General features: G+C 47.5%; 2 protein-coding genes across 3 annotated transcripts; both read left to right on the top strand.

Moving 5' to 3' along the window:
* The first annotated feature begins 4815 nt into the window (after positions 1 to 4815).
* Positions 4816 to 11189, top strand: LOC307221150 (uncharacterized protein). The gene is made up of 6 exons (XM_079985460.1): positions 4816 to 5973; positions 6745 to 7387; positions 7581 to 7662; positions 7914 to 7996; positions 8424 to 8550; positions 9473 to 11189. Exons 2-6 carry the CDS (start codon positions 6974 to 6976, stop codon positions 10816 to 10818), a joined length of 2052 nt encoding a protein of 683 aa, XP_079841586.1. The 5' UTR covers positions 4816 to 5973; positions 6745 to 6973; the 3' UTR covers positions 10819 to 11189.
* Positions 11190 to 13057: 1868 nt separating this feature from the next.
* On the top strand, positions 13058 to 19600 carry LOC307221155 (uncharacterized protein). Of its 2 annotated transcripts, none has more exons than XM_079985475.1 (6): positions 13058 to 13177; positions 15004 to 15646; positions 15840 to 15921; positions 16173 to 16255; positions 16683 to 16809; positions 17738 to 19600. In XM_079985475.1, exons 2-6 carry the CDS (start codon positions 15233 to 15235, stop codon positions 19054 to 19056), a joined length of 2025 nt encoding a protein of 674 aa, XP_079841601.1. In that variant the 5' UTR covers positions 13058 to 13177; positions 15004 to 15232; the 3' UTR covers positions 19057 to 19600. The 2 variants fall into 2 exon arrangements, with proteins under 2 accessions (XP_079841601.1, XP_079841600.1); XM_079985474.1 differs by having other exon boundaries at positions 13059 to 13177; positions 17732 to 19600.
* The last annotated feature ends 217 nt before the right edge of the window (positions 19601 to 19817 follow it).

The following is a 19817-nucleotide window of genomic DNA, read 5'->3' as shown; positions in this document are numbered from 1 at the left end:
GCTAGCAGTTTCCCACATTTATTCGCCGATTCAAATGTTCTCTGTTTCATTAGTTTAACTTTCCACTCTATTTCCTGATTTATCAATTTAGAATATTGCGCTTGATAAAGTTTAATTTCTCTCAGGATCGGCTGTGACTTCGGTTTTGTCCTTAATTTCTTCTCACATTCTTTAATTTTCTCCAAAATTCTATCTTTTTTCTCATTTTGTATCCTTTTCTTAGCCGCATTCTGTTGTATCAAGAACCCCCTCATCACGGCCTTGCTTGCGTCCCAGATGATTCTTTTTTCCACCGTAGTGTTGAAATTTATCTCAAAGTAATCTTTCAAAGCTTTTTCGGCCTTCTTAACAATCTCCTGATCCCGAAACAAATTGTCATTCATCTTCCATCTGAAGGAGCCGGTTGGTAGTAGTCTCATGTCCATCTTTACTGCATTATGGTCGGAGCAGGTCTTTGGGCAGATTTCCACTTTTCTAATCTTAGGTGCCAGACCTCTAGATGTCCATATTTGGTCGATTCTTGTCCATGTCAGTTGGGCTTCAGAAAAGAATGTTCCTTCTCTTCCCAAGGGGTTCTTTGTCCTCCAAATATCAATCAAGTCCATATTGTCAGTTAGTTCAAAAAAAGTCTTTGGTAGTCTGCCATCCTTTGTTACATTTTGACTTTGTGACTTGTCCATGTTGGTTGATACGACCCCATTCATATCTCCCATCATAATGATGTTGTCATAGTCCAGATAATCCAGCATGCTCTCCTGCAACTTCTTATAAAATTCCGATTTCCCCTCATTTGGTGCGTAAATTCCTAATATTAAAAACTTCTCTCCTTGATGTTGTATCTCAATTGCCAAAATTCTTCCTTGTTCATCTTTAAATAAAAATTTTGGTGACAGACTCTCCTTTGCATATATGACCACTCCTCTTTTCTTGACTCGGTCCGAAGAGATAAATTCTTGGCCTAATCTTTTATTTATTAACACTTTTCTGTGGAGCCTAGTCACATGTGTTTCTTGCAAGCAAATAATGTCCAATTGTTCTTTTTTCAATATGTGAAATATTCTTCTCCTTTTTTCCGGGGAGTTGGCGCCATTAATATTCCAACTCAAAAGTTGCAGAGACATCCTGAATAAATCTGTTATTGTTCTGGTGGTGGTATCTTTTTCTCTGGATCTTCAGGTTCCGAAGGTGGAGTTACAACTAATGGTCCAGGCCTCGGAGGTATTTCAGTCCCTTTTTGAAGGTCTTCTCCGTAGGCAATCAAAAATTTGTCTCTATCATCCAATGATTTAATTTTGACCTTCTTCCCTCTGAAAGTAAAGGATAGCCCCTGAGGAAATTCCCACCTAAAAATAATTGAGTTGCTCCTCAACAGTTTAACCAGTTCAAGGTAGGTGGATCTAAGGTCCAACAGTTGTTTCGGGATATCTTTGTAAATTTCAGCTCTCTTATCCGAAATGTCCAGTGACTTTCCGTAGTGTAGGCCTAAAATTTTATCTCTTTCCTCCTTCGATCTCAGAGTTATCAAGCAATCTCTGGGCTTGCCTTTACTTGCAAACTTTCCAAGTCTGAAGGCCGACACAATTTTAAAGTCCTTTCCCTCTTCCAAGGGCCAAAATTTAGAGAATTCTTTAGTCAAAAACTCAATTAAGTTTCCTTGTTCAAGTTCTGGTATCGCCCTCAATCTCAAATTATTCTCCTGGTTCCGCAGTTCAATCATAGACAGGTACATCTGCTGCTCCCCAACTTGTTTAGACAGTGGCTTGACCTCTTGTTCTAAATCTTCAACTTTTTGGTTAGTTGCCTCAGCCAGTTTACGGTTTTCTGCAGTGGCGTCCGATAACTGCCCAATTGCTTGTACGTTCTGAGCCACTTGATCATTTATTTTGTTTAAACTGGCTGTGTTTTGGTTGATCTTAGCCGTTTGTTCATCAACTTTCTTATCCAAAGTTTCCAATTTTTCCAAAATTTTCTCTAAGGTTTGGCCTAATGCTCCTGCAGCCATATCTTCCTCTTGTAATTGCTCAGTTTCTTCTTCCCCTGCCACCGGCAGAGTAGGAACAGAAGATCTACGTGCCTGTGAGGCTAAAGCTAAAGTTGCTTGTCTGGTTCTACCTCTGGCCTCTTTTTTTCTTGCGCCACTCATGCCAATTTTATCTAACAATCAAGGTCAGACCAAGTTGTTCCCATGGGAAAACGGCAGCCCAGAGAGCAAACAGTCAAATAAAGGAAAGGAAAGAGAAAGTAAAATTAAGTCACATCTGTAAGTCCAAAATCCTCTAGAGGGAGCTCATAATATCTTAAGGGAAGAAGCAAATCAATAAGGTTCAATAAAATCCAATTTAGTTTCCAGAAGCCTTCAGTTAAATTGTATTTAGCAGAGCTGGTATAAAAAGTATTACTTTGTCTCTGACAAGTGCAACAGTGAAGTTTCAAAATAGCAAGTCCACAAGCACTCAAATTGTAGCAAGTCCCAATAACAAAATGTCAAAGTCTGCAGTCTGACAGTTCTATTTTTTAAAGGTAAAGGTAAAGGTAAAGGTACCCCTGCCCGTACGGGCCAGTCTTGACAGACTCTGGGGTTGTGCGCCCATCTCACTTAAGAGGCCAGGGTCCAGCGCTGTCCGGAGACACTTCCGGGTCACGTGGCCAGCGTGACATCGCTGCTCTGGCGAGCCAGAGCCGCACATGGAAACGCCGTTTACCTTCCCGCTGGTAAGCGGTCCCTATTTATCTACTTGCACCCGGAGGTGCTTTTGAACTGCTAGGTTGGCAGGCGCTGGGACCGAGCAGCGGGAGCGCACCCCGCCGCAGGGATTCGAACCGCCGACCTTTCGATCGGCAAGTCCTAGGCGCTGAGAGGCGGTCTCGTCACTCTGGGCTCTTAAACAAAAAACCCCCGAAAAACGGCCATCCGCATCCACACGGCTGGGGCTCTTTCCCTCAAGGGATTCCCCCCTTGAGCTTTCTGGGAGGGTGCAGTGCCTTTGCGACCCCCCCTGATTACTGCATTATTCGGAAAACTCCTCCCTTTCTGCTCGCGACGGAAACCGGAAGCCTGTATGCCTGCATTTTGTAATCCCCATGTAATCCCCATGCCACCCCCCTGCACTGTGTAAAGCTGTGATGTGTACATTGCCTACCGCTTCCAGACTTATCTAACCCTAGAAGGGCAGGTGATATTTGGAGAAAGAGGGAGGAGTTGAGCTAGCATCCGTGTGATAACTCACATATCTCCTCAAAGGTCTTTGACATCTTTTGGTACCAGGGAAGTCAGATATGGGATTGAAATGTCAACAGTCCCATGGAAGTCCTGGTTGCCATGGGCATGGTGTCAAAGTGAGACATAAGAGACCCAAATGACCTGGGCACTCAGGGACACAGCACAGATTGCTCTCATTCTCTTGGCTCTGAGTTTTTGTTTCAGGTATTCCCTCCATTGAGTCACGAACCGGTGATATAGAAGCAAATTCTGATCACACGGGCAATTCACATACTTTATATTTTCCTTTCTTCTGTGAGAAGCTTAAGTCAAGGATTCCCTTTCTGCTGTCCTCCGATCATTCACAATGGGCGTATGCCAAGAGGATAGAATTGTATCCAGGAGGAAGCAGAGTTCTTGGTTCATCTTACGCCAAAGGGAGTTGGGAGCAAGAGAAGGAGAAGTTTGTTTCCTTTATGGTCCTCCAGGGCATCCCTTCAAAGATGGAAGGAAGAAGATGAAGGGAAGAGCTAAGGGCAGAAATGAATCTCATTGCATTGTTCAATAAAATGTTGCATCCCAGGTACAAAGTTTCCATCCTCATTTCCGTAGCTGATTGTGAGGCGGGGGAAGAAAGGTAGTGACATCTAAAGGATACTAGACAAATAAAGCTTATTTAATATACAGCGGAACCTCAGTTTTTTAGCATCTTTGAACCTGAATGTTTCGGTTTTTGAATGCCGAAAACCTGGAAGTAATTGCTTCTGTTTTTGAACGCACCTTGGACGTTGAACAGCTTCCGCTGCGTGTTTTTCCATTTTTTCTTTTGCGCCTGAGTTTTCGAATGTCTAACGGATTTTAGTTCTACATAGTGATACAAATAGTTATACAGTGGTACCTCAGGTTACATACACTTCAGGTTACATACGCTTCAGGTTACAGACTCCGCTAACCCAGAAATAGTATCTCGGGTTAAGAACTTTGCTTCAGGAAGAGAACAGAAATCATGCTCCGGCGGCGTGGCATCAGCAGGAAGCCCCATTACATAAAGTGGTGCTTCAGGTTAAGAACGGACCTCCAGAACGAATTACGTACTTAACCCGAGGTACCACTGTACGTAAGTTTATCTAGAGCTTCCACATATCACAAGAAGGGTTTTCTTTATTTGGGAAAATAGGAAATATTAAAAGGAAAATGCTTTACAGTGGTGCCTTGGGTTACAAACACCTCAGGTTACAGACTCCGCTAACATGGAAGTAGTACCTCAGGTTAAGTAATTTACCTCAGGATGAGAAGAGAAATCGCAGGGCGGCAGCGGGAGGCCCCATTAGCTAAAGTGGCACCTCAGGTTAAGAAACCTCCAGAACGAATTAAGTTTTCGTGCTCCTCCTGCTCCTGTTTCCGAGGGAGGGAGCAGCTCAGGGTCCCCCAAATAAGGCCCCCCTCCGGGTGTAGGCCATGCCCGGGGCTCCGGCTTTGCAGAGGGAGAGAGGGGGGAGCTGGGTGCGCCCGGCTCGCCAAGGGTTAAAACGAGCAGAACTGGATTCCTAGAGAGGACCGGAAATAAAGGGAGAAGGTTCTCCCCCATCCCTTCCCGCAAGGAGGAGGAGGAGGGCTGTTGTCTCAGCTCCTTCTGGGATCCGGTGAGTCTCCTTTCTCTTCTGCTTAGGTTGTCTTGGGGAGATGGGGGAGTCCCCAGGGGGCGGGGCAGCCAGGAGGGTCCCCCAAGAAGAGAGAGAAGGGGGCCTGGGGGGGGGGCTCCGCTTTGCAAGGGTTCCAAGGAACAGCGCAGAAGGCCGCCAGCCACGGGGGCCAGGGAGTCATCCTGCTTAGGGACCCCCAGAGTCATCTAGCCGTACCCGCGGCAGCGCAGGAATCTCTTGCCCAACCAGGGGCTCGAACCCAAGACCCTGAGATCCAAGGGACTCATGTTCTACCAACTGAGCTCCCCTGCCTTATTCGGGTTTCTTTCTGCAATTCGCGTGGCTCCTCAGAGAGAGAAAATGTGAGCTTGGTTTGCTCCACCTTGCAAGGGTTGAAAGGAAATGAGCTGCATTCCTAGAGAGGGCAGGAAATAAAGGAGGGACGAGGTCCTCCCGAACAAAAGCCCCTCCCACTCCCTGCAAGAGGGAGAAGGTGGCTTTCGTCTCCTCTGCAGGAGCTGCCTCATGTTTCCTTCAGGGACCTGGTGAGTTTTCTCTCTTTTCTGCCTTAGGGTGCATTGGGGAGAAGTGGGGCGGGTCCATGGGGAGCCTGCTCAGCTCCTGCAGGGGGATCCCCAAGCCAGGGATAAGAGGTTCTGCCCCCCTTCCTCTCTGCAAAACCTGGGAGGCTGCAAGTAGCAGGAGGTCTGCAACTCTCGTCTCCCTTTGCATCAAGACCCCGCATGCTCCTTTGGGGAGGGGGAGTGACTGAGTCAGGAAGAAAAGGGCATGCAAAGGAACCCCGATGGGATTGAGGAAACAGTCGCGTTCATTAACGCAGGTGGCAGCTAGACGGACACATTTGGAGGTAGAAATAAATAAAGTCCTTCCATGTCGCAGTGTGCAGGTAGACCCAGGGAACTCCCATCCACAGGAGAAAGGGATGGTCACCAAGCCAGATGGCTTTAGAAGAGGATGAGGCCAATTCAGGCTCCTGGCCCCCACAGTTGGAGGCAGCCATGCAGGGGGAGAGAGTTATCCCTGGGCTCCAGCCCTGCTGGTGGGCTTCCCAGAAGAGGCCCCAGGTTGGCCTCAGTGAGAACAGGAGGCTGGACTGTCTTCACCCAAAAGGTTAGCACAGCCCAACCTGGAGATAACAGAATAAAGGATGCAAGGAGTCAGCTGCATGGACTGAATGGGCACAGAGGTATGGTGAGGGGAACCAGCTGGGGAACCCACAAGGGAAGGAGGCTCTAGGCCAGGGGAGGGGTTTAGGGGCTATGAAGAGTGGTCAGAGGGAGGAGGAGGTGTCTGAAGCTGAAGAGGTAACAGGGCTTAGTGAGCGAGGGGAATCTGTGGCAGAGAGCAATGTAGATCCAGAGGCAGGAGATTCAGATAATGGAGGCCAAGAGGTAGGGATGATTCTAGCTGGTCTCCGCTCCTCCTGTGACAAGTCCCCCCCCCCTCATCATCATAAACAATTACTTAATGTCCACCCAGAATTCCCAAGGCAGATTAAAAGAGTATATTACAATATTAAGAAGAGTATAAAGTTAATACCATCACATAAAAAAGGCAAATCCTGTATCTCTCTTTTTTAAACAATGTCCTTTGGCCCCCCACACAAGTTATATGGTCCCACCTACCTGCTCTTTGGCCAGGTGAAGCTCTGGTCCTCAGGTGGGTGGCCAGGTAAAGATCTGGCCCTCAGAATAAAGAAAGAGGGACCCACCCCAGGAGTCTTGAGAATGTGGGAGATTGCAAGTGCTGCAACATGAGGCAGAAGCAGGAAAGAAATGTGCCCTGACATTTGGGGGTCGGAGGGACCCCCACTATTGCCTTGGGTGCATATGACTCACTCATCCATTTTGACTTCTTCCTTCCTTCCTTTATTTTTTAAAGTAAGCTCAGTCTGAGTTGTGGTGCAGTCCAGCCCTGGTTCCCAGCAAGACTCATCCACGCTTGTCCAGGAAACATTTCTATTCACCTGAAAGTGTATCAGATTTACTGGTATATCAGAAAAATATATTTGCTTTGTAGGATTTGCTAAAACCTCTCATTAGGACAGACAGAACTTGGCAGAAGACATAGGGACTTTTTTCAATTTCTTGGAGGTGTCCTGAGAACAGTGATGGAAGAGCAAGACTCAGCTGGGCGTGGAGCACGAAGAGGCCATTCCATCCAAACTCTTAGCCATGGAGGAATCTGGGGAAAGTCTGTCCAAAGGATCCTGGGTGAGGAGGACACCCTCTGCTCAGATGTGCAGAGCCAGCAGCTCGGGCGGCTTTGCTACCAGGAGGCCGAAGGACCCCGAGAGGTTTGCAACCGACTTTACCACCTTTGCCGTCAGTGGCTGAAACCAGAAACCCACACGAAAGCTGAGATGCTGGACCTGGTGATCTTGGAGCAGTTCCTGGCTGTCCTTCCAGCAGAGATGGAGAGCTGGGTGAGGGAATGTGGAGCGGAGACCAGTTCCCAGGCAGTGGCCCTGGCCGAAGGTTTCCTCCTGAGTCAGGCAGAGGAGAGAAAGCAGGCAGAGCTGCAGGTGAGAGAGACTTTCCTCTGGATACTCCCAAGGGGCTCCAAACTTGAGGGAGAGTATCCCCCAATGCTCTACTAATTTGCCCATCGTTTTTTGGAAAGCATCCGAGGAATGATATTTGATACCCCTAAAGTGTTTGTGTCCTTTGCCATTCCAGTTGTAATCTAATTCTTTTGAATGCTTGTTGCTCTTGCAGGGGAAGGATCAGCTTCCAGAAATGGGTCTGGATTCCTCTGAGGTAGAGAGAACTTCATTGGACTCCAGAGTAAGGCCACTGGGTAAGGAGGAAGGAATTTTTCTCCCCCATTTTGTCACATAATGTTGTTTTTGAAACTAATCCGTGAATTATTCTCATCTTTTTTTGGGAAGACACGTGAAGCCAAGAGCCCAGAGAAAGGGTAATGTATTTCTGCACAATATGTGAAATGGTTACTAACGTCCACGTTTACATGGTTACTCTTACTTTTTGAAAGGCCCACCTGTAGTTTTCCTTCTGAGTGAAGCATGCACTTACCTTTTTCTCCCGTAGGAGACCGAACGATGCCAGCAAGACCTGTTTGTCCATCTTTTCTTGGTGGTGAAGGGGAAGCTGCCCCTGTGGAAGCAGAGCAGGTAGGAGGAAGGAGCCATGTGGGGAAAAAGGATGTCATGGACGGGTTTGACACAGAGGAAAGGTGGGAGGAACCGCCAAGGAAAGAATGCTAAAATAGGCTTCTAGGCAGTTTACACACCACACCAAACAGTGGCCAGGATTCACCCCATCATTCCAACAATGGGGCTTTCCCCCTGTCATTGCCCCCCTGTGCACCTTGATGTTGTCTATAGGGCATCAGGAGTGTCCTCCCCACCCGGCAAGAACAGCACACAGGAAAAGAAGGAAGGGGATCCTTCCATGTGGCAAATGGGGATGTGTCCATAATGATATGTGCAGAAGAAGAATCCCATTAAAACATAACATCTATTAAGAGGTAGAAGACAACAGAGGAAAGTGTAACAGTTCACCTTGATGTTGTCTAAGAGGACAACCTTTTTCTTTTAGGGTCCATTGTGCTTTGAAGATGTAGCTGTCCATTTCACATACGAGGAGTGGGCGTTGCTGGATCCTGACCTGAGAGCTCTGCACAAGGAAGTCATGGAGGAGAATCGTGGGATCTTGGACTCTCTCGGTAAGGCTTCCTCTTGGATCATTCTATCTGCTTTGAAATTCGAGATATATCTCTATGGGTGGAGCCTCTGAATTTTCGAGGGGCTCAACAGCACCACCCACAGCCCCTGGGATTATAACACTCCCACAGAAAACCTTGGATGGAAGACTATTGACTGCTTTCCCTGTGAATATTCTTCCTCCAGTTCTGCCTTTTCAAAGCATGAAACCCAGCCAGGTGGGCGGGTAATAAATAATAAAATTATTACTATCATCATCATCATGCCTACCCCCTCCAAGATGGCTCCCCTTTTGCTGTTGAAGGGCTGGCCTGTCTGCAGCCCCACAGCCTCCCATCAGGGCCCCTTCACCAGGGGCAGCAGCACAGGAAGGGCCTCAGCAAAGCAGCCATGACTCCAGCAGGGCTGGGAACCATCTGGCCAGATGTAGAGGAGGAGGAGGAGGAGGAGAAGGAAGGCTGACCCCTCTCCTTCCCCTCATAGGGCCAGGGCCACCAGAGGCGCAGGGTGCTGAGCAGGGGGAAAGGAGCTCAGCTGAAGAGCCTCTGGGGGAGATCAGATACCCCTCCATATTTGTTCCAGGCTCCTCTAAACGGCAAAAGGCCTTCTTAAATGTAGGGTTCTAAGGGATTCAGGAAGTTCAAGTAGCTTCTGTCAGATTTTTTGTTTCAGTTGTTGCTACTTTCTGTCCTTGGTTGACCAAAGAGACGAGGGACATTGGAGATGGCACGGATCCCATGATTAGGCCAAACAAAATCCATCCCAGAAAATAACCAGGCTTTTTGAATCTCAGGCAGTAAACCCTGTAGGAAGACCTCATATCTAAGTCCCTTCAGTTCTTCCTGGGCCACAAACATTAATTAGCACTACTCCATAATTGGTCGTTCCATTGCTTCCTGAGGCTCCAATGTATTTCTCTCTCAGTTGCAGGTGGTGATGAATTGGAGTGGAAGAACGAGGGAGACCACGAGAAAATCCACACAGTAGGAATGTCCAATTCAGAGTGCAGAGAGAGCTTCAGTCAGAGCTCCCATTCCACTTCAAATCAAAGAAATCCCCTTCAGAAGAAACCCTATCAGTGCTTGGAATGTGGAAAGAGCTTTAGTCACAGAAACAAGCTCACTGTCCACCAGAGAATTCATACAGGGGAGAAACCCTATCAGTGCCAAGAGTGTGGAAAGAGCTTCAGTCAAAAGGGCAGTTTAATTTCCCATCAGAGAATTCATACAGGGGAGAAACCTTATCACTGCTTGGAATGTGGAAGGGGCTTCATTGACAGACGCCAGCTCACTGTCCATCAGAGGATTCATTCGAGGGAGAAACCTTATCGATGCTTAGAATGTGGAAAGAGCTTCAGTCAGAGCTCCCATCTCGCAACCCATCACAGAATTCATACAGGGGAGAAACCCCATCAGTGCTTGGAATGTGGAAAGAGATTCATTGAGAAAGCCAAACTCACGATCCATCAAAGAATTCACAGCGAGGTGAAACTATTTCAGTGCCAAGAATGTGGAAAGAGCTTCAGACACAAAGGCCAGCTTAATGTACATCACAGAATTCATACAGGGGAGAAATGCTATCAGTGCCAAGAGTGTGGAAAGAGCTTCAGAAAAAAGAACAGTTTTACTTCCCATGAGAGAATTCATAAAGGGGAAAAACCTTATCAGTGCTTGGAATGTGGAAGGGGCTTCATTGACAGACGCCATTTCAATGTCCATCAGAGGAGTCATTCGGGGGAGAAGCCCTATCAGTGCTTGGAATGTGGAAAGGGCTTCGTTGACAGACGCCAGCTCACTGTCCATCAGAGGATTCATTCGGGGGAGAAACCCTATCAGTGCTTGGAATGTGGAAAGAGTTTTACTTGGAAAACAAGTTTCACTTCCCATCAAAGACGTCATACAGGGGAGAAGCCATATCAGTGTTTCGAATGTGGAAAGAGCTTCATTCTCAGAGCCCTTCTCCGTGTCCATCGGAGAATTCATACAGGGGAGAAGCCCTATCAGTGCTTGGAATGTGGAAAGAAATTCACCCAGAGTGCCCATCTCACAACCCATCACAAAATTCATACAGGGGAGAAACCCTATCAGTGCTTGGAATGTGGAAAGAGATTCATTGAGAAGGGCAAACTCACGAGCCATCAAAGAATTCACAAGAGAAAACCATTTCAGTGCCAAGAATGTGGGAAGAGGTTCCGTCACAGCGCCCGCCTCACTTCCCATCAAAGAACTCACATTGGGGGAAATTATAGTAGTGGCTGTATACAGATTTAATTTCAGGAGACATTAGTTCGTATGAAATGAGGATTGCAGTTGGGTTCTTTGCCACATCTGGTGCCCCATAGCTATTTCTACTACCTACCCAGAACTGTGATTTGACCAAGGTGTTTAATACCTTCTTCAGAGTTGAAGGTATTCCTTTCTCTTGGCAGATCAAAATGAGCAGGAGACAGCAAAGGTTGCAATTTGAATTGGTTTCCATCGCTGGGACAATTAGAATAAGATCCACTATTTGACTATTGACTCAAAACCCTAGAATGCATTTTATATAATGGACATTTAATTTTTATTCTTTGTATATCGTATTGTTGCTCTATTGGTATGCCCGGGGGGTGACGCAAATAAAGATTTATTCATTCATTGAACATTTTTGTCACGTAATACCTGGGGTGAGGGATAAGAGTGATTTGGTGACACTGATGTGATGGCTGTCCACACTGAACTTTCCTAGGAAGGACTTGGGGTAAAAATTGTGATAGTTGATTGAATATTAGATATTATAGATTTTGATTCCGTTTGAAGTGTCCTAGTACTTATTGCATTTAACCTTTTCGATAGAATGTATTAGGCATGATTTTTGTATGCCTGCATTTTGTAATCCCCATGCCACCTTCCTGCACTGTGTAAAGCTGTGATGTGTACATTGCCTACCTCTTCCAGCCTTATCTGACCCTAGAAGGGCAGGTGATGTTTAGAGAAAGAGGAAGGAGTTAAACTAGCATCTGTGTGATAACTCACATATCTCCTCAAAGGTCTTTGACATCTTTTGGTACCAGGGAAGTCAGATATGGGATTGAAATGTCAACAGTCCCATGGAAGTCCTGGTTGCCATGGGCATGGTGTCAAAGTGAGACATAAGAGACCCAAATGACCTGGGCACTCAGGGACACAGCACAGATTGCTCTCATTCTCTTGGCTCTGAGTTTTTGTTTCAGGTATTCCCTCCATTGAGTCACGAACCGGTGATATAGAAGCAAATTCTGATCACACGGGCAATTCACATACTTTATATTTTCCTTTCTTCTGTGAGAAGCTTAAGTCAAGGATTCCCTTTCTGCTGTCCTCCGATCATTCACAATGGGCGTATGCCAAGAGGATAGAATTGTATCCAGGAGGAAGCAGAGTTCTTGGTTCATCTTACGCCAAAGGGAGTTGGGAGCAAGAGAAGGAGAAGTTTGTTTCCTTTATGGTCCTCCAGGGCATCCCTTCAAAGATGGAAGGAAGAAGATGAAGGGAAGAGCTAAGGGCAGAAATGAATCTCATTGCATTGTTCAATAAAATGTTGCATCCCAGGTACAAAGTTTCCATCCTCATTTCCGTAGCTGATTGTTAGGCGGGAGAAGAAAGGTAGTGACATCTAAAGGATACTAGACAAATAAAGCTTATTTGATATACAGCGGAACCTCAGTTTTTTAGCTTCTTTGAACCTGAATGTTTCGGTTTTTGAATGCCGAAAACCTGGAAGTAATTGCTTCTGTTTTTGAACGCACCTTGGACGTTGAACAGCTTCCGCTGCGTGTTTTTCCATTTTTTCTTTTGCGCCTGAGTTTTCGAATGTCTAACGGATTTTAGTTCTACATAGTGATACAAATAGTTATACAGTGGTACCTCAGGTTACATACACTTCAGGTTACATACGCTTCAGGTTACAGACTCCGCTAACCCAGAAATAGTATCTCGGGTTAAGAACTTTGCTTCAGGATGAGAACAGAAATCATGCTCCGGCGGCGTGGCATCAGCAGGAAGCCCCATTACATAAAGTGGTGCTTCAGGTTAAGAACGGACCTCCAGAACGAATTACGTACTTAACCCGAGGTACCACTGTATGTAAGTTTATCTAGAGCTTCCACATATCAAAAGAAGGGTTTTCTTTATTTGGGAAAATAGGAAATATTAAAAGGAAAATGCTTTACAGTGGTGCCTTGGGTTACAAACACCTCAGGTTACAGACTCCGCTAACATGGAAGTAGTACCTCAGGTTAAGTAATTTACCTCAGGATGAGAAGAGAAATCGCAGGGCGGCAGCGGGAGGCCCCATTAGCTAAAGTTGCACCTCAGGTTAAGAAAGGTCCTCCAGAACGAATTGAGTTTTCGTGCTCCTCCTGCTCCTGTTTCCGAGGGAGGGAGCAGCTCAGGGTCCCCCAAATAAGGCCCCTCTCCGGGTTCAGGCCATGCCCAGGGCTCCGGCTTTGCAGAGGGAGAGAGGGGGGAGCTGGGTGCGCCCGGGTCGCCAAGGGTTAAAACGAGCAGAACTGGATTCCTAGAGAGGACCGGAAATAAAGGGATGAGGTTCTCCCCCATCCCTTCCCGCAAGGAGGAGGAGGGCTGTTGTCTCAGCTCCTTCTGGGATCCGGTGAGTCTCCTTCCTCTTCTGCTTAGGTTGTCTTGGGGAGATGGGGGAGTCCCCAGGGGGCGGGGCAGCCAGGAGGGTCCCCCAAGAAGAGAGAGAAGGGGCCTGGGGGGGGGGGCTCCGCTTTGCAAGGGTTCCAAGGAACAGCGCAGAAGGCCAGCCACGGGGGCCAGGGAGTCATCCTGCTTAGGGACCCCCAGAGTCATCTAGCCGAACCCGCGGCAGCGCAGGAATCTCTTGCCCAACCTGGGGCTCGAACCCAAGACCCTGAGATCCAAGGGACTCATGTTCTACCAACTGAGCTCCCCTGCCTTATTCGGGTTTCTTTCTGCAATTCGCGTGGCTCCTCAGAGAGAGAAAATGTGAGCTTGGTTTGCTCCACCTTGCAAGGGTTGAAAGGAAATGAGCTGCATTCCTAGAGAGGGCAGGAAATAAAGGAGGGACGAGGTCCTCCCGAACAAAAGCCCCTCCCGCTCCCTGCAAGAGGGAGAAGGTGGCTTTCGTCTCCTCTGCAGGAGCTGCCTCATGTTTCCTTCAGGGACCTGGTGAGTTTCCTCTCTTTTCTGCCTTAGGGTGCATTGGGGAGAAGTGGGGCGGGTCCATGGGGAGCCTGCTCAGCTCCCAGGGAACTCCCATCCACAGGAGAAAGGGATGGCCACCAAGCCAGATGGCTTTAGAAGAGGATGAGGCCAATTCAGGCTCCTGGCCCCCAAAGTTGGAGGCAGCCATGCAGGGGGAGAGAGTTATCCCTGGGCTCCAGCCCTGCTGGTGGGCTTCCCAGAAGAGGCCCCAGGTTGGCCTCAGTGAGAACAGGAGGCTGGACTTCTTCACCCAAAAGGTTAGCACAGCCCAACCTGGTGATAACAGAATAAAGGATGCAAGGAGGGAGCTGCATGGACTGGGTGGGCAGAGAGGAATGGTGAGGGGAACCAGCTGGGGAACCCACAAGGGAAGGAGGCTCTGGGCCAGGGGAGGGGTTTGGGGGCTATGAAGAGTGGTCAGAGGGAGGAGGAGGTGTCTGAAGAGGTAACGGGGCTTAGTGAGCGAGGGGAATCTGTGGCAGAGAGCAATCTAGATCCAGAGGCAGCAGATTAGGATGAGGGAGGCCAAGACGTAGGGATGATTCCAGCCCTGCCCACAAGTTAGGCAGGTGAGGGGAACCAGCTGGGGAACCCACAAGGGAAGGAGTCTCTGTGCCAGGGGAGGGGTTTGGGGGCTATGAAGAGTGGTCAGAGGGAGGAGGAGGTGTCTGAAGCTGAAGAGGTAACAGGGCTTAGTGAGCGAGGGGAATGTAGATCCAGAGGCAGGAGATTCAGATAACGGAGGCCAAGAGGTAGGGATGATTCTAGCTGGTCTCCCCTCCTCCTGTGACAAGTCCCCCCCCCCCCATCATCATAAACAATTACTTGATGTCCACCCATAATTCCCAAGGCAGATTAAAAGAGTATATTACAATATTAAGAAGAGTATAAAGTTAATACCATCGAGAAAAAAGGCAAATCCTGTATCTCCCTTTTTTAAACAATGTCCTTTGGCCCCCCACACAAGTTATATGGTCCCACCTACCTGCTCTTTGGCCAGGTGAAGCTCTGGTCCTCAGGTGGGTGGCCAGGTAAGGATCTGGCCCTCAGAATAAAGAAAGAGGGACCCACCCCAGGAGTCTTGAGAATGTGGGAGATTGCAAGTGCTGCAACATGAGGCAGAATCAAGAAATAAATGTGCCCTGACATTTGGGGGTGGGAGGGACCCCCACTATTACCTTGGGTCCAGATGACTCACTCATCCATTTTGACTTTTTCCTTCTTCCTTCTTTCCTTTATTTTTTAAAGTAAGCTCAGTCTGAGTTGTGGTGCAGTCCAGCCCTGGTTCCCAGCAAGACTCATCCACACTTGCCCGGGGAATATTTCTATTTACCTGACTGTGTATCAGATTTACCGGTATATCAGAAAAATATATTTGCTTTGTAGGATTTGCTAAAACCTCTCATTAGGACAGACAGAACTTGGCAGAAGACGTAGGGACTTCTTTCGATTTCTTGGAGGTGTCCTGAGAACAGAGATGGATGAGCAAGACTCAGCTGGGCCTGGAGCAGGAGGAGGCCATTCCATCCAAACTCTTAGCCATGGAGGAATCTGGAGAAAGTCTGTCCAAAGGATCCTGGGTGAGGAGGACACCCTCCGCTCAGATGTGCAGAGCCAGCAGCTCGGGCAGCTTTGCTACCAGGAGGCCGAAGGACCCCGAGAGGTTTGCAACCGACTCTACCACCTTTGCCGTCAGTGGCTGAAACCAGAAACCCACACGAAAGCTGAGATGCTGGACCTGGTGATCTTGGAGCAGTTCCTGGCTGTCCTTCCAGCAGAGATGGAGAGCTGGGTGAGGGAATGTGGAGCGGAGACCAGTTCCCAGGCAGTGGCCCTGGCCGAAGGTTTCCTCCTGAGTCAGGCAGAGGAGAGAAAGCAGGCAGAGCTGCAGGTGAGAGAGACTTTCCTCTGGATACTCCCAAGGGGCTCCAAACTTGAGGGAGAGTATCCCCCAATGCTCTACTAATTTGCCCATCGTTTTTTGGAAAGCATCCGAGGAATGATATTTGATACCCCTAAAGTGTTTGTGTCCTTTGCCATTCCAGTTGTAATCTAATTCTTTTGAATGCTTGTTGCTCTTGCAGGGGAAGGATCAGCTTCCAGAAATGGGTCTGGATTCCTCTGAAGTAGAGAGAACTTCATTGGACTCCAGAGTAAGGCCACTGGGTAAGGAGGAAGGAATTTTTCTCCCCCATTTTGTCACATAATGTTGTTTTTGAAACTAATCCGTGAATTATTCTCATCTTTTTTTGGGAAGACACGTGAAGCCAAGAGCCCAGAGAAAGGGTAATGTATTTTTGCACAATATGTGAAATGGTTACTAACGTCCACGTTTACATGGTTACTCTTACTTTTTGAAAGGCCCACCTGTAGTTTTCCTTCTGAGTGAAGCATGCACTTACCTTTTTCTCCTGTAGGAGACCGAACGATGCCCGCAAGACCTGTTTGTCCATCTTTTCTTGGTGGTGAAGGGGAAGCTGCCCCTGTGGAAGCAGAGCAGGTAGGAGGAAGGAGCCATGTGGGGAAAGAGGATGTCATGGACGGGTTGGACACAGAGGAAAGGTGGGAGGAACCGCCAAGGAAAGAATGCTAAAATAGGCTTCTAGGCAGTTTACACACCACACCAAACAGTGGCCAGGATTCACCCCATCATTCCAACAATGGGGCTTTCCCCCTGTCATTGCCCCCCTGTGCACCTTGATGTTGTCTGTAGGGCATCAGGAGTGTCCTCCCCACCCGGCAAGAACAGCACACAGGAAAAGAAGGAAGGGGATCCTTCCATGTGGCAAATGGGGATGTGTCCATAATGATATGTGCAGAAGAAGAATCCCATTAAAACATAACATCTATTAAGAGGTAGAAGACAACAGAGGAAAGTGTAACAGTTCACCTTGATGTTGTCTAAGAGGACAACCTTTTTCTTTTAGGGTCCATTGTGCTTTGAAGATGTAGCTGTCCATTTCACATACGAGGAGTGGGCGTTGCTGGATCCTGACCTGAGAGCTCTGCACAAGGAAGTCATGGAGGAGAATCGTGGGATCTTGGACTCTCTCGGTAAGGCTTCCTCTTGGATCATTCTATCTGCTTTGAAATTCGAGATATATCTCTATGGGTGGAGCCTCTGAATTTTCGAGGGGCTCAACAGCACCACCCACAGCCCCTGGGATTATAACACTCCCACAGAAAACCTTGGATGGAAGACTATTGACTGCTTTCCCTGTGAATATTCTTCCTCCAGTTCTGCCTTTTCAAAGCATGAAACCCAGCCAGGTGGGCGGGTAATAAATAATAAAATTATTACTATCATCATCATCATGCCTACCCCCTCCAAGATGGCTCCCCTTTTGCTGTTGAAGGGCTGGCCTGTCTGCAGCCCCACAGCCTCCCATCAGGGCCCCTTCACCAGGGGCAGCAGCACAGGAAGGGCCTCAGCAAAGCAGCCATGACTCCAGCAGGGCTGGGAACCATCTGGCCAGATGTAGAGGAGGAGGAGGAGGAGGAGAAGGAAGGCTGACCCCTCTCCTTCCCCTCATAGGGCCAGGGCCACCAGAGGCGCAGGGTGCTGAGCAGGGGGAAAGGAGCTCAGCTGAAGAGCCTCTGGGGGAGATCAGATACCCCTCCATATTTGTTCCAGGCTCCTCTAAACGGCAAAAGGCCTTCTTAAATGTAGGGTTCTAAGGGATTCAGGAAGTTCAAGTAGCTTCTGTCAGATTTTTTGTTTCAGTTCTTGCTACTTTCTGTCCTTGGTTGACCAAAGAGACGAGGGACATTGGAGATGGCACGGATCCCATGATTAGGCCAAACAAAATCCATACCAGAAAATAACCAGGCTTTTTGAATCTCAGGCAGTAAATCCTGTAGGAAGACCTCATATCTAAGTCCCTTCAGTTCTTCCTGGGCCACAAGCATTAATTAGCACTACTCCATAATTGGTCGTTCCATTGCTTCCTGAGGCTCCAATGTATTTCTCTCTCAGTTGCAGGTGGTGATGAATTGGAGTGGAAGAACGAGGGAGACCACGAGAAAATCCACACAGTAGGAATGTCCGATTCAGAGTGCAGAGAGAGCTTCAGTCAGAGCTCCCATTCCACTTCAAATCAAAGAAATCCCCTTCAGAAGAAACCCTATCAGTGCTTGGAATGTGGAAAGAGCTTTAGTCACAGAAACAAGCTCACTGTCCACCAGAGAATTCATACAGGGGAGAAACCCTATCAGTGCCAAGAGTGTGGAAAGAGCTTCAGTCAAAAGGGCAGTTTAATTTCCCATCAGAGAATTCATACAGGGGAGAAACCTTATCACTGCTTGGAATGTGGAAGGGGCTTCATTGACAGACGCCAGCTCACTGTCCATCAGAGGATTCATTCGAGGGAGAAACCTTATCAATGCTTAGAATGTGGAAAGAGCTTCAGTCAGAGCTCCCATCTCGCAACCCATCACAGAATTCATACAGGGGAGAAACCCCATCAGTGCTTGGAATGTGGAAAGAGATTCATTGAGAAAGCCAAACTCACGATCCATCAAAGAATTCACAGCGAGGTGAAACTATTTCAGTGCCAAGAATGTGGAAAGAGCTTCAGACACAAAGGCCAGCTTAATGTACATCACAGAATTCATACAGGGGAGAAATGCTATCAGTGCCAAGAGTGTGGAAAGAGCTTCAGAAAAAAGAACAGTTTTACTTCCCATGAGAGAATTCATAAAGGGGAAAAACCTTATCAGTGCTTGGAATGTGGAAGGGGCTTCATTGACAGACGCCATTTCAATGTCCATCAGAGGAGTCATTCGGGGGAGAAGCCCTATCAGTGCTTGGAATGTGGAAAGGGCTTCGTTGACAGACGCCAGCTCACTGTCCATCAGAGGATTCATTCGGGGGAGAAACCCTATCAGTGCTTGGAATGTGGAAAGAGTTTTACTTGGAAAACAAGTTTCACTTCCCATCAAAGACGTCATACAGGGGAGAAGCCATATCAGTGTTTCGAATGTGGAAAGAGCTTCATTCTCAGAGCCCTTCTCCGTGTCCATTGGAGAATTCATACAGGGGAGAAGCCCTATCAGTGCTTGGAATGTGGAAAGAAATTCACCCAGAGTGCCCATCTCACAACCCATCACAAAATTCATACAGGGGAGAAACCCTATCAGTGCTTGGAATGTGGAAAGAGATTCATTGAGAAGGGCAAACTCACGAGCCATCAAAGAATTCACAAGAGAAAACCATTTCAGTGCCAAGAATGTGGGAAGAGGTTCCGTCACAGCGCCCGCCTCACTTCCCATCAAAGAACTCACATTGGGGGCAAATTATAGTAGTGGCTGTATACAGATTTAATTTCAGGAGACTTTAGTTCGTATGAAATGAGGATTGCAGTTGGGTTCTTTGCCACATCTGGTGCCCCATAGCTATTTCTACTACCTACCCAGAACTGTGACTTGGCCAAGGTGTTTAATACCTTCTTCAGAGTTGAAGGTATTCCTTTCTCTTGGCAGATCAAAATGAGCAGGAGACAGCAAAGGTTGCAATTTGAATTGGTTTCCATCGCTGGGACAATTAGAATAAGATCCACTATTTGACTATTGACTCAAAACCCTAGAATGCATTTTATATAACGGACATTTAATTTTTATTCTTTGTATATCGTATTGTTGCTCTATTGGTATGCCCGGGGGGTGACGCAAATAAAGATTTATTCATTCATTGAACATTTTTGTCACGTAATACCTGGGGTGAGGGATAAGAGTGATTTGGTGACACTGATGTGATGGCTGTCCACACTGAACTTTCCTAGGAAGGACTTGGGGTAAAAATTGTGATAGTTGATTGAATATTAGATATTATAGATTTTGATTCCGTTTGAAGTGTCCTAGTACTTATTGCATTTAACCTTTTCGATAGAATGTATTAGGCATGATTTTTGTATGCCTGCATTTTGTAATCCCCATGCCACCCTCCTGCACTGTGTAAAGCTGTGATGTGTACATTGCCTACCTCTTCCAGCCTTATCTGACCCTAGAAGGGCAGGTGATGTTTAGAGAAAGAGGAAGGAGTTGAACTAGCATCTGTGTGAGAA

Source organism: Podarcis cretensis, assembly GCF_951804945.1.
Source record: "Podarcis cretensis genome assembly, chromosome: 8".
In the NCBI taxonomy this organism is placed as follows: Eukaryota; Metazoa; Chordata; class Lepidosauria; order Squamata; family Lacertidae; genus Podarcis; species Podarcis cretensis.
This window is presented reverse-complemented; position numbering and strand designations above follow the sequence as displayed.

What these genes read in the sequence shown, in the direction of transcription:
- LOC307221150 (XM_079985460.1), top strand. Translation starts at nt 6,974, where the DNA reads ATGGAAGAGCAAGACTCAGCTGGGCGTGGAGCACGAAGAGGCCATTCC. An exon ending in CCCCTGTGGAAGCAGAGCAG is followed by an intron (nt 7,997 to 8,423) that starts GTAGGAGGAAGG and finishes TTTTTCTTTTAG; the next exon opens with GGTCCATTGTGCTTTGAAGA. An exon ending in TGGGATCTTGGACTCTCTCG is followed by an intron (nt 8,551 to 9,472) that starts GTAAGGCTTCCT and finishes TTTCTCTCTCAG; the next exon opens with TTGCAGGTGGTGATGAATTG.
- LOC307221155 (XM_079985474.1), top strand. Translation starts at nt 15,233, where the DNA reads ATGGATGAGCAAGACTCAGCTGGGCCTGGAGCAGGAGGAGGCCATTCC. An exon ending in GAAAGCAGGCAGAGCTGCAG is followed by an intron (nt 15,647 to 15,839) that starts GTGAGAGAGACT and finishes TTGCTCTTGCAG; the next exon opens with GGGAAGGATCAGCTTCCAGA. An exon ending in CTCCAGAGTAAGGCCACTGG is followed by an intron (nt 15,922 to 16,172) that starts GTAAGGAGGAAG and finishes TTTCTCCTGTAG; the next exon opens with GAGACCGAACGATGCCCGCA.